This window comes from Eucyclogobius newberryi, unplaced genomic scaffold (assembly GCF_026437365.1).
Source record: "Eucyclogobius newberryi isolate DKJ021-1_F unplaced genomic scaffold, fEucNew1.0.hap1 SCAF_14, whole genome shotgun sequence".
NCBI lineage: Eukaryota > Metazoa > Chordata > Actinopteri > Gobiiformes > Gobiidae > Eucyclogobius > Eucyclogobius newberryi.
Genome location: NW_027315768.1, coordinates 30,708,787 through 30,721,643, shown reverse-complemented (window position 1 = coordinate 30,721,643; position 12,857 = coordinate 30,708,787). Strand labels below are relative to the sequence as shown.

The 12,857-nt window shown below is 43.1% G+C and overlaps 1 protein-coding gene across 3 annotated transcripts in view; it reads left to right on the top strand.

Moving 5' to 3' along the window:
* Positions 1 to 12,588, top strand: part of LOC140359961 (inactive dipeptidyl peptidase 10-like) — a 310,263-nt gene extending 297,675 nt beyond the window's left edge. For all 3 annotated transcript variants that reach the window (XM_072445245.1, XM_072445242.1, XM_072445243.1), the window contains exons 18-26: positions 3,068 to 3,166; positions 3,246 to 3,315; positions 5,354 to 5,548; positions 6,376 to 6,430; positions 6,745 to 6,844; positions 8,234 to 8,292; positions 9,531 to 9,603; positions 10,344 to 10,417; positions 12,420 to 12,588. In XM_072445245.1, coding sequence (XP_072301346.1) covers positions 3,068 to 3,166; positions 3,246 to 3,315; positions 5,354 to 5,548; positions 6,376 to 6,430; positions 6,745 to 6,844; positions 8,234 to 8,292; positions 9,531 to 9,603; positions 10,344 to 10,417; positions 12,420 to 12,560 — 866 coding nt within the window. In that variant the 3' untranslated portion in view covers positions 12,561 to 12,588. The remainder of the gene's footprint in view (positions 1 to 3,067; positions 3,167 to 3,245; positions 3,316 to 5,353; positions 5,549 to 6,375; positions 6,431 to 6,744; positions 6,845 to 8,233; positions 8,293 to 9,530; positions 9,604 to 10,343; positions 10,418 to 12,419) is intronic.
* The last annotated feature ends 269 nt before the right edge of the window (positions 12,589 to 12,857 follow it).

Sequence of the window (12,857 nt, the reverse complement as noted above, 5' to 3'; positions counted from 1 at the left end):
ATACAATTACATGTGTCTGTTTTAAATAACGCTTTTGTAAATTGTTTTGAAAGGACACTTAATAATAGCATTAAACACTTTGAATACTTTTTTTAAATATTAACAACAGAAAAGCAATGATAGTAATATATATTGTATTTTATAAAGTGTTGAGGAGTAACAATACTGAAAATACAGATTCAGAATAACATTTGTGAGTAAATTAATTTCAATACAGTCGACTGTCTTTGGTCCTATTATGAATACAGTTTATTTCCTAAATTATATTAAGAAATACATTGTGGTACATGTCATTTAGGCTTCAAACTGCACCATTTTAGTCTCGTGATGGTGCGTTTGAGATGTTTTCCTCTCTTTAGTGACAATTAAATGCAAAATAAAAGGTGAAATAAATCCTATATCTGGTCTTTTACACTATCATTTAATGTATAATTTAAATACATTTTCAAATGATTGTATACTGTTTATAGAGCACGCTTTAAATAAAATAAGCAAGTAATTAAAGTGTATTTGTATAGCACTTTCCTCAGGTCTCAAAGTGATTCACAATGACACAACAATATTCAAATAACTTCAAACAGCATTAATAATCCAACATGAATCGAAGCAACACATTTTGTCATCGTGAGCTTGGAGAATGACATAAGATTATGATTATGAACAAATATGAAGAGCATTTTACTTTTAGTCATTACGTAATGTACAATATGATATAATATGAACAGAATGTAGTATCAGCAGTGGATGGTCGCAATTTAGTCCCAAATAATGTACATTATATTGTTTCCAGTACTAATCTTGCAGATATGAATATGTTTGTTATAATTTGATAAACTGCAGGCACAGAATGACAAGGACTAGTGAAGTGCAATATACAGTATTTCATAGTTTTGGCCGGGGTGCGACTTATACTTATATTTGTACTTATATACTTATACTCCGGAGCGACTTATATGTGATATTATTTGTTATTTTCACACTTGCAACTGCATTTCATACTCCAGTGCGACTTATGTGTTTTTATCTTCTCTTATGCATTTTTTGGCTGGTGCGACTTATACTCCAGTGCGACCTATAGTCCAGAAAATACGGTATTTCTTACATATTTCAATATTAATTTACAGTGTAATCATTCAAATACAGAATTATGCTTCGAGCTAAATCAAAAGTAAGTATGAAAAAAACAAGGGCCAAACAAATAATATACTAAGAACAAAACTGCAGCTCTGGGATTTCATGACATAACAATTTGACTACATAGATGAGAAACGCACCCTAAAGTTGGCTCAAACGTGGCTCTCTGGTTGGCTGCCTATTGAGCACACATGGCGCAGTGCGGGTGTCATTGAGCACACATGGCGCAGTGCGGGTGTCATTGAGCACACATGGCGCAGTGCTTGTGTCATTGAGCACACATGGCGCAGTGCGGGTGTCATTGAGCACACATGGCGCAGTGCTTGTGTCATTGAGCACACGTGGCGCAGTGCAGGTGTCATTGAGCACACGTGGCGCAGTGCAGGTGTCATTGAGCACTCATGGCGCAGTGCGGGTGTCAAGTGCGGGTGTCATTGAGCACACGTGGCGCAGTGCAGGTGTCATTGAGCACACATGGCACAGTGCAGGTGTCATTGAGCACACGTGGCGCAGTGCAGGTGTCATTGAGCACACGTGGCGCAGTGCAGGTGTCATTGAGCACACGTGGCGCAGTGCGGGTGTCATTGAGCACACGTGGCGCAGTGCGGGTGTCATTGAGCACACGTGGCGCAGTGCGGGTGTCATTGAGCACACATGGCGCAGTGCAGGTGTCATTGAGCACACGTAGCGCAGTGCAGGTGTCATTGAGCACACGTGGCGCAGTGCGGGTGTCATTGAGCACACGTGACGCAGTGCGGGTGTCATTGAGCACACGTGGCGCAGTGCGGGTGTCATTGAGCACACATGGCGCAGTGCTTGTGTCATTGAGCACACGTGGCGCAGTGCAGGTGTCATTGAGCACACGTGGCGCAGTGCGGGTGTCATTGAGCACACGTGACGCAGTGCGGGTGTCATTGAGCACACATGGCGCAGTGCGGGTGTCATTGAGCACACATGGCGCAGTGCGGGTGTCATTGAGCACACATGGCGCAGTGCAGGTGTCATTGAGCACACATGGCGCAGTGCAGGTGTCATTGAGCACACATGGCGCAGTGCAGGTGTCATTGAGCACACATGGCGCAGTGCAGGTGTCGGCTCCTCAGTGTTTTTGTGTGAGGCGGAGCGTGCTCTTTGCCCGTGGAGCTTTGGCCGGGGCACGCGGCACCGCTGGGAACTCCGGGCCCCCGGCCATTTATAATGAACCCGCCATCGATTCGGGGTTTTCAATGAAGCCACGCTGGACTGAATCCATTCTACCTGTGGAAAAGAGTAAAAAGAGTGAAATGATGTGCGTGTTGAAACATCCACATTGGGGGAAAAGTGTGTTCACAGTCGACAGAGATGTATTTCACGATAACACTGTGATGAAGACATCATTTAACTTCAACTAAAGCCCCTGGACTTAACTACGGCTGTACTTTTAGTCGTTTAGTTGATTAATCGGTTGTCTTGGTCTGCCCCATTTTGGTCCCTAATCATTGACAAAAAACAAACAAATCATTTACTAGGATTAGCGTTGGAGTAAGTTCATTACTTTATGCTTCGTTCATGTCTTGTACATGATTATTAAACATGTATAAATGCTTTGTAATGTCTTAAGTGTTTAAAGTTTAATGTCTTTTTTGGGCGGAACAGCAGAAAGCCCAAACTGACGTCATATTTTGAGATTTGGAAGTAAATTGTGAGTTTACGCCGTCTTTTTGACAGATGAATATGTTGTTGATTGATATAGTGTATCTGTAAATATCTTGTCCGTGTACTTGGCAGCGATACTTGATACGTGCTTTTTGCCAGTGCCTCGTCCCCTTTGTATCCGACCATTTGATGCACGGAGCGTTACTACAGTTAATTAAGTCCATCCTCGCCGCGCAGTCCAATGACCCGTGCACACTGGTGAGTCCTCTTTCTTGACGTCGCCTCCTTGTCGCGGCAGATTACTACATCCTGGAAAACAACTCGGTCCTGAAGGCCACTCTCAAGTACAAGAGGATCCAGCTGACCGAATTCAGGACCGTCCCCATCGAGCATTTTGGTCAGTGCTGAATTCACACGTTATTGAATGTTTTCTTGAATTCAGCTCACAATTATCCATCTTTTTTATGCCTTTACAGATTTACCCTTGAAGATCTTGTACCCACCGGACTTCTCCGAGTCGCGGCACTACGGACTTCTATTTGTCATGTGTGTATCAGCTGCATTATGGGTGCAATCCGGCCTTTGTTTCGTCCGTTCTGATAGCGTAGTGTACTTAGCCCTTTTATTTTGAAGGACAGAATCTCACCCGCAGAGGAAAGAGTTGTTGCCTGTTTCCAATTGGCTCTCGGGGGTCCGCTGCACAGTTTTGGCCATCTGCAATTAAAGATGTTTAGTCCTGGCTCGGAATCGTGGGTTGTAGGTCTCACAGTGAGCTCTACCAAAGAAATGTGAATGCTTTTCAGAGCCAGGAGCCCGATATTAGCCTCGATTGATTGCGTCAACCATCGTGTCACAGTGTCACAGTGTCACAGTGTCACAGTGTCACAGTCTCACAGTCTCACAGTCTCACAGTCTCACAGTCTCACAGTGTCACAGTCTCACAGTCTCACAGTCTCACAGTGTCACAGTCTCACAGTCTCACAGTGTCACAGTCTCACAGTCTCACAGTCTCACAGTCTCACAGTCTCACAGTGTCACAGTCTCACAGTGTCACAGTCTCACAGTCTCACAGTCTCACAGTCTCACAGTGTCACAGTGTCACAGTCTCACAGTGTCACAGTCCCACAGTCCCACAGTCTCACAGTGTCACAGTCTCACAGAGTCTCACAGTCTCACAGTCTCACAGTCTCACAGTCTCACAGTGTCACAGTGTCACAGTCTCACAGTGTCACAGTCTCACAGTCTCACAGTCTCACAGTCTCACAGTCTCACAGTGTCACAGTCTCACAGTCTCACAGTCTCACAGTCTCACAGTCTCACAGTCCCACAGTCCCACAGTCTCACAGTGTCACAGTCTCACAGAGTCTCACAGTCTCACAGTCTCACAGTCTCACAGTCTCACAGTGTCACAGTCTCACAGTCTCACAGTCTCACAGTGTCACAGTCTCACAGTGTCACAGTCTCACAGTCTCACAGTCTCACAGTCTCACAGTGTCACAGTGTCACAGTCTCACAGTGTCACAGTCTCACAGAGTCTCACAGTCTCACAGTCTCACAGTCTCACAGTCTCACAGTCTCACAGTCCCACAGTCCCACAGTCTCACAGTGTCACAGTCTCACAGAGTCTCACAGTCTCACAGTCTCACAGTCTCACAGTCTCACAGTCTCACAGTCTCACAGTGTCACAGTCTCACAGAGTCTCACAGTCTCACAGTCTCACAGTCTCACAGTCTCACAGTCTCACAGTCTCACAGTCTCACATTCTCACAGTCTCACAGTCTCACAGTCTCACAGTCTCACAGTCTCACAGTCTCACAGTCTCAGTCTCACAGTCTCACAGTCTCACAGTCTCACAGTCTCAGTCTCACAGTCTCACAGTCTCACAGTCTCACAGTCTCACAGTCTCACAGTCTCACAGTGTGCGTGTGCTACAACTTTATAGTGTGTCATCCGTAAATCTGATACAATGAAAATGAAATGTGCAGTGAAAACCAGGCTTTGGACAACTAAGGAGTCGAGGAGGCAGTGAAACGGATCCTCGATGGTCAGGAAGGTGCAGTTTTGTCCTCCATCGGAAACAGAATCAGAAAAGGTTTATTGCCGTTGCTATTTCACAGAACTAAGAACTTTCTTTGGTGATACAGTTCGACTTAGAACAATGACAAAACAACCTGTATAAAATCAAAGGGAAAAACTATTTAAATCTGCTATGGGATTAAAATAAAATAAAAATAGGCTTAATATGTACAAAAGATACAGATGTAGTATAGAAAGTGCAGTGAGTGATTACATTAAAGTGAATGTCATAGTTTCTAAGTCACTGCTGTTTATTTTGTAATTTATTAGTTCATTTCTTAACCTCTATTTAACCAGGTAACCACATCATTTCAGGGTAATGCTAATCCTAATGGTCATAGTATGCTCCAGAGGGACGGTCTGCTGTGATTGGTCCATTGTAGTGATGAGGTTTAGAAACAGGGAAGTGCGGTTAAAGTTAGGGTTTGTTTGAATTGAGGAGTAGCGTTTGATCATCTCTCTCTTGCAGGATCTCATTTACATTTCCTTGTCCCTCTCGTCTGTGCAGCGACGGCGCCCCCGGTGGCCAGGCGGTGAGCGAGCTCTACTCTTTGGGCTGGGACTCGGTGCTGGTCAGCTCGGACAGTGTGATCGTGGCTCGTCTGGACGCTCGGGGCAGTGGCTTCCAGGGACAGAGGCTCCTCCACGAGCTGCACCACAGGCTGGGCACGGTGGACCTGCAGGACCACATCACCGCCGTGGAGTACGTTGTGCACCCAAAACATCCTCACATTTCATACGTCGTGAAGGCCGAGATTGAAAACAGTCCATAATGTATCTGAGTAATCCTTTTGTCGTCCAGGTTTTTAAGAGCGAGTACATTTCGCCACTCAAACAAGCAGCTTCTTAAGTTCCTTCGACTTGTAGAATGACTTGTACTTTGTCTTCCGAATAGTGGAATAGTTGAGAAGTTGTCAAGCGTAACTATGTTTTGACACTAAGGTTTTTGTAAATGACTTTCTTAAATATCCGTCTAACTTACTACAACCCTGTCGAAATAATACATATTATATGGAAAATAAAAATAAAAATAAAAACAAAATAAATAAATAATAAATTGTGTGTTTTGACACTAAGGTTTTTGTAAATGACTTTCTTAAATATCCGTCTAACTTACTACAACTCTGTCGAAATAATACAAATTAAATTAAAATAAATATTTAAGAAGATTGTATTTAAGGATTGTAGTAAGTCAGACGGATATTTAAGAGAGTCATTTACAAAAACCTTAGCGTCAAAACATAGTTACGCTTGACAACTTCTCAACTTTTCCACCATTCAGAAGACAAAGTACAAGCCATTCTAAAATAACTCTTTCATTTTCTCTTGTCTTTGCCACGTCAGTTTGCCCTTTTCGCACAGCTCAAATATAATAAGCTCAGATGACGCTGTAAATAGCTTTCTCAATTAACGAAACTCGCGGCAAATCCGTCGGTTTCGTTTCCCATCACATCCGAGCCGTCCGCACCGAACCTCGCGGCGTGCATTTTAACCACCGCCTTATAAAACCTCCAGTGTTTTTTCCTCCAGGTACATGCTGAAATTTCCATTTATCGACCGCACGAGGATAGCGCTGTTCGGGAAGGTGAGCTGTGGGGCCTCGGTGGACACTCTAATTTATTCACATACATAACACGGAGCTGCAGGCCGAGTGCACTCATTTAAACCAAGCGACGAGGCCCATTTTAATGCAAACAAATAACACTTTACGATGAAACAAATGCGTAATTGTGTGTTATAAATGTTTGAGAGTTGTAATCGGCTAGAATAGTGTACGTAGACTCACCGTTTTCATCGTAGACTCACCGTTTTCATCGTTTGCGGAGCTGAAACGCGTTGAAACGACGTACGCGTTGATATGCATCGCATTTTCCGACGCTGTCCGTGTGCGTTTCCCAGGGTTACGGAGCGTATCTGGCCTTGATGCTGCTGAAGTCCACCGACAGTTTGTTCAAATGCGCCTGCGCCGTGTCCCCGGTGACGGACTGGAAGCTCTACGGTGAGAATATACAACTCTGGCATACAAGGCAGTAATTGTACTTCAATAACTACAGAACGGTGGCTTTTATAGTTCTTATACCTGTAGGCACGAGTAGTTTGCACTTTGGGAACTGTGAGCTAAGTTCTGGGGGTTCAAACTGGCCCAGGAGCCAAATGTGGCCCTCAGACTATTGTTTTATTGGCTCGAAAAACCTCCTGCCTTTCACCTCACAACCATCACGCTTCTGGAGTCGAACAATGGCCCTAAATTCTGAAGCGATCGTGAAAAAAACGATTTCATTTTTGCTGATTTATGTTTGTGGCAGTTTTTTGTGTTTTGTTTCATGTGGACGGGCCCAGTAATTACAGCGATATGAACCATAAACCCGCAATCTGACAGTTCAACAGCAAATTCCATCATAGAAGTCTGAGGTTCCAGTGGCTCAGTCAAAGCTTTGTTAAATAAACCCCCCATGACAATGATTCACCATAATGAGCTCTGTTCTGTGGCGCGCCGCACAGGACACCACTGATCTTAGAAGCAAAAAGAAATAGTCAATAGTCAAAACAATACTTTATTTTATTTTATTTATATATATTTTATTTTATTTTTCATACAATATGTATTATTTATGTATTTATTTTTAATTTTTTTAGAAATGAGCTTCCAGCTACATTCCCTTATATTATTTGCAAACTTTAGCCGCTGCTTTCTAGTGTGATCTGTTTAGTCCTCCACCATTGGACTCACATCGTAATCCTCACCTCTTTTTCTCTCCCCCTCCCTCACTTTTTGACGTCTTTCTTTCTCTCCCCCCACTCGATCCCCCTCTCCCTCTCACTCACTCTCCTCTCCCTCTCCTCTCACTCACTCTCTTCTCCTCTCCCTCTATTCTCCTCTAACTCTCCTCTCCTCTACCCTTTCTCCTTCTCCTCTCCTCTCTCCTCTCCTCTCTCTCCTCTCTCCCTCCTTCTCCTCACCCCTCCCTCTCCTCTCCTCTCTCTCCTTCTCCTCACCCCTCCCTCTCCTCTCTCTCCTCACCCCTCCCTCTCCTCCCTCTCCTCTCTCTCCTCACCCCTCCCTCTCCTCTCTCTCCTCTCTCTCCTCTCTCTCTCCTTCTCCTCACCCCTCCCTCCCTCCTCTCCCTCTCCTCTCCCTCTCCTCACCCCTCCCTCCCTCCTCTCCCTCTCCTCTCCTCTCCCTCTCCTCACCCCTCCCTCCTCTCCCTCTCCTCTCCTCTCTCTCTCCCTCTCCTCTCTCCTCCCTCTCCTCCCTCCCTCTCCTCTCTCTCCTCTCTCTCATCTCTCCCACTCTCCTCTCTCTCCTCTCCTCCCTCTCCCTCCTTCTCCTCACCCCATCCCTCTCCTCTCTCTCCCTCCTTCTCCTCACCCCTCCCTCCCTCTCCAGCCTCGGCCTTCTCAGAGCGATACTTGGGTTTACCGTTACGAGACGACAGCCGATACCAGGTACGTGTTTACTCTGTGTCCATCATCTACAGAAGCATCAGCGCCATCACGGCTCCGCCTCCTTTGTGTCGCGTCCTCGGTTGCCGTGGACCACTCGCAGAGACGAGATCTTTAGTGTGAAACGGTGCATTTGTTAAATCGGCTGGAAAGAAACAGCTCGAGTGGAATTGTTTTATCACAAATGTCGAAAATACCAGAACAAAAGGAAGGAAATATGGGCCGAATATAATGCAAAAATCTGTAAAATTTAAGCAAAAAGAAAAGCGCAGGTATAACGCTGTTAAGTGATGATATTATAAGAGTTTAATTTGCATATTAGTTTTGTAAAATGCAGTTTTTAAAATGTTGTTTTCTGGTTTTCCCTCATCATTTTATTCAATAATCAATACAATTTTGTATTCGACAAACATTGCATAGAAGATTTAAATTAATGTTTTAAACTTTTAAGTGTAAGATTCTGTTCCGAGTTCATGTTTTAAACACATATTTTGAACAAATACAGGTCAGATGCATTTCATGTTTGTCGGAGTCTAAACTGCAGGGTCAGCAGAAAAACACAGGACATTTTGTTGTTTGCAGAGGATATTTTTTACTTTTACTCTTTTACTTCTTTGCTATTTGCTAATTGTGACCATTGAAATAACTCTTTTGCCCCGTCCAAGTTCGATTTACTGTTACTGATTAAACACTTGATAATTGTTGGTTTTATTCTAGTTCAGATGAAATCATTCAAAAACTGATCAGTAAAGGTCAACATTTGTCCTATGTATGTGTATGTATGAGTATTTATAGTTTCAATTCAGTATTTATAGTTTCAATTCAGTATTTATAGCATTATCAAGTTGCAATACCAGTTTGATTATATTATTTTTACTACTTCTTACAGTGAATTTGCCCCTTTACTCCATACAACCCCTTAAAACATTAACATTACCTACTTACCATGTTTTCCGGACTATAAGTCGCACCGGTGTATAAGTCGCACCAGCAAAAAATGCATTATAGAGAAGAAAAAAACATATATAAGTCGCACTGGAGAATGAAATGCAGTTGCAAGTGTGAAAATAACAAATAATATCACATATATGTCACTCCGGAGTATAAGTATAAAAGTATGAAAAAAGAGTGCGACTTATAGTGTGGAAATTACGGTAATAGCACAGTCTGTTTCTCATTGTCCTTGTCAGTATTTGCACACTCGTTCGTATGGTATGAAATAACTGGTGTATTGTTGTCAGTTTTCCAGCGTGCTGCAGAACGTCCAGGCTTTCCGGGAGCAGACGCTGATGTTGGTGCACGGCACGGCAGACGGTGAGAGCAAAGAAAACACACCAAAAATGATCACGTTTTATCTGTTTTATCGTCGCCGCTGAGCACAAAGTCACTGCCGTCAGGATGTTAATGAGGGAAATGTGCTTCTGCAAGAAAAAGAGAAGAAATTACTTTGCAGAGGCAGGAAAAAGGCCAAAAAGAGTATTTCTGCTGATGTTACTCGAGTATTACACAGTACACAACATGCCAACAACATACATGACAACAATAAACACACATCTACGGTTTATCGGTGGTAGTACTTTTGATATACTGCTGTTACGTAGAGTATTATGTAATTCTACTACTACTATGTACTTCTCTCACTGTTATTCTGTTTCTCCAATACAAGTGCAACTAAGTATTCTAAATAGTAATTGTCACGTAAAAGTAAAGTGCATAGTTTTCATTCATGTTTACGTTGCTCGAGTGTGAGTATTGTTACTTCTTTGTATTGTTTTTAATTTGGTTTAATTTAATTTATACGGATTTTTATGTATTTATTGTTTAACATATTTTGCTTGTTTTGTACTTTGGAGACCAAGTATTCAGTGAGAGTAACTGTAAGAGTGTCTGGACGTAAGTGTGGATATTGTAAGTGTGGCTTTTGTGTGAGTGTGAATCTTGCGAGTGTGGATTTTGTGAGTGTGGATTTTGCGAGTGTGGATTTCGTGAGTGTGGATTTCGTGAGTGTGGATTTGCCGAGTGTTTCTAGCTGACGGCTTTGATTTGTTTTGCAGCGAACGTCCACTTCCAGCACACTGCGGAGCTGGTCAAAAACCTGGTCAAAGTGGGAGCCAACTACTCCATGCAGGTGAGAGAGAGAGAGAGAGAGAGAGAGAGAGGGGGGGAGAGAGAGAGAGAGAGAGGGAGGGGGAGAGAGAGAGAGAGAGAGAGAGCGGCAGAGAGAGAGGGAGAGAGAGAGGGGGAGAGAGAGAGAGAGAGAGAGAGAGAGAGAGAGGGGGGGGGAGAGAGAGAGAGGGAGAGAAGAAGCAGAAAGAGAGAGAGGGGGAGAGAGAGAGAGAGGGGGAGAGAGAGAGGGAGAGAAGAAGCAGAAAGAGAGAGAGGGGGAGAGAGAGGGAGAGAGAGAGAGAGAGAGAGAGAGAGAGAGAGAGGGAGAGAGAGAGGGAGAGAGGGAGAGAGAGAGGGAGAGAGGGGGAGAGAGAGAGAGAGGGAAAGAAGAAGCAAAAAGAGAGAGAGAGGGAGAGAAGAAGCAGAAAGAGAGAGAGAGAGGGAGAGAGAGGGAGGGAGAGAGAGGGAGAGAAGAAGCAGAAAGAGAGAGAGAGAGGGAGAGAGAGAGAGAGAGAGAGGGAGAGAAGAAGCAGAAAGAGAGAGAGAGAGAGGGGGAGAGAGAGAGAGGGAGAGAAGAAGCAGAAAGAGAGAGAGAGAGGGAGAGAAGAAGCAGAAAGAGAGAGAGGGAGAGAGGGAGAGAGAGAGGGAGAGAAGAAGCAGAAAGAGAGAGAGGGAGAGAGGGAGAGAGAGAGGGAGAGAAGAAGCAGAAAGAGAGAGAGGGAGAGAGGGAGAGAGAGAGGGAGAGAAGAAGCAGAAAGAGAGAGAGAGAGAGAGAGAAAGAGGAGCTGAAGTGTCAGGTTTAACAGGGACGAAGAGTTGTTGTTGCATTAGACACAGGGACTAATTCATAGCTATTGAGCAATTAATGTACATTGGAAATTAGAAGCTGAATTCAGATTTGTTTAGAGCAGCTGCTGCAGCCTGAAGGGTCGATATAGAAATATGATTAATGCGCTCGTGTAACAGGGGGAGGGGCTTTAATATTCATACTTCAATGTTTGTTAAACCAGTTCATTTCAATCTGGCTCTAAACTCAACTTGTATTAATCAATTGTGTGTTTTTACTGACGCCGCCTGAACCTTTACACCGTCCACATTATCATGAAGTCTACTACTACAGTGATTCTGCCTTGTTTTAATATGTTCTTTATGTTCATGTGAAATACCTTACCAAGAAGCTGAGCCTTGTGCTCTACAAATAGTAAAATAAATAAAATGAATAAAATAACATAAATAACATAAATAACATAAATAAAATAAAATACATTAAATATAGGCTCCAGTCACCCGCGACCCCGAAAGGGAACAAGCGGTAGAACATGGATTGATATTAAATACATTAAATACATTAAATACATTAAAATAAATTAAAATAAATTAAAATAAATTAAAATAAATTAAAATAAATTGAAACAAATTAAAATAAAATAAATACATAAAATACATAAATACAATAATGTGTCATTCCCCAATTTGAGTCAATTACCGAAATTGCGTCAACTATATTTTCCTTATTTAAATAGCCAGAAACTGTTCAAATGTTATGTCAGTTTCAGCCTTATGTCGCCAGTCATTTAAGTTGAATAGAGTTTGTTAAGAAAGTTTCATAAGGTTTATTTTTCTGTAATCACCTAACTCATTAAACAAATTACACTAAGACAGATGACAATGTTTTCTAAACTGAAAACTGTTTGATAAAGTTTGTTAACAATATTATTTCCACAAACACTGAGCTCATAATTAACATAAAATGGAGAACAAACACTTCTAAAGAGTAAAAGACACAGACAGCATGGTCGATGTAACCTACAATACTATAATATAACCATAAGCATACATTTAACTCACTTTCATCCTAACCTTACACTGACTGTGGAAAAAATATATATAAATTCAAGTTTTTGCTCTTCAGTAGAAGCATCTGGACACGCGCTGATTGAATTCAACTCAAATTGGGGGAATGGCACACACAATAGGACTTTAAAACGACACAGATTCATCCTCTCTCTCTCGCATCTCCTCAGATCTACCCGGACGAGGGCCACTTCCTGTCCGAGCCGAGTCAGCATCACCTTTACTCCACGCTGACCAGCTTCTACAGAGATTGTCTCAAAGAGGAGCTGCTACCGCCGGCCGACGACGACGAGGAGGAGGACGACGAGTGAAACCAAACACCACGAGACACATTTTACAAACTCCCCAGGAAAAGAATAAAAAAACAACAACAACAAAAACAACAAAAAAAACGCCTTTGGACCAAGAGTTAAATCAAACCATTTTTTGGGGGGATTTCCAGAGCAGAACTGTGAGCTCTCAAAGTGTGCGTGCGACGATTGAACACTTGTAAGTACGCCGGGGTGAATGTGGAGTTGTAAAATATAAAAGGACACGCGAAAAAGAACCGTGGGAAGGACTGACGGAGCTCGCCCGGCGAACGCTAGCTCTGCGTCGCTCCCGTCGAT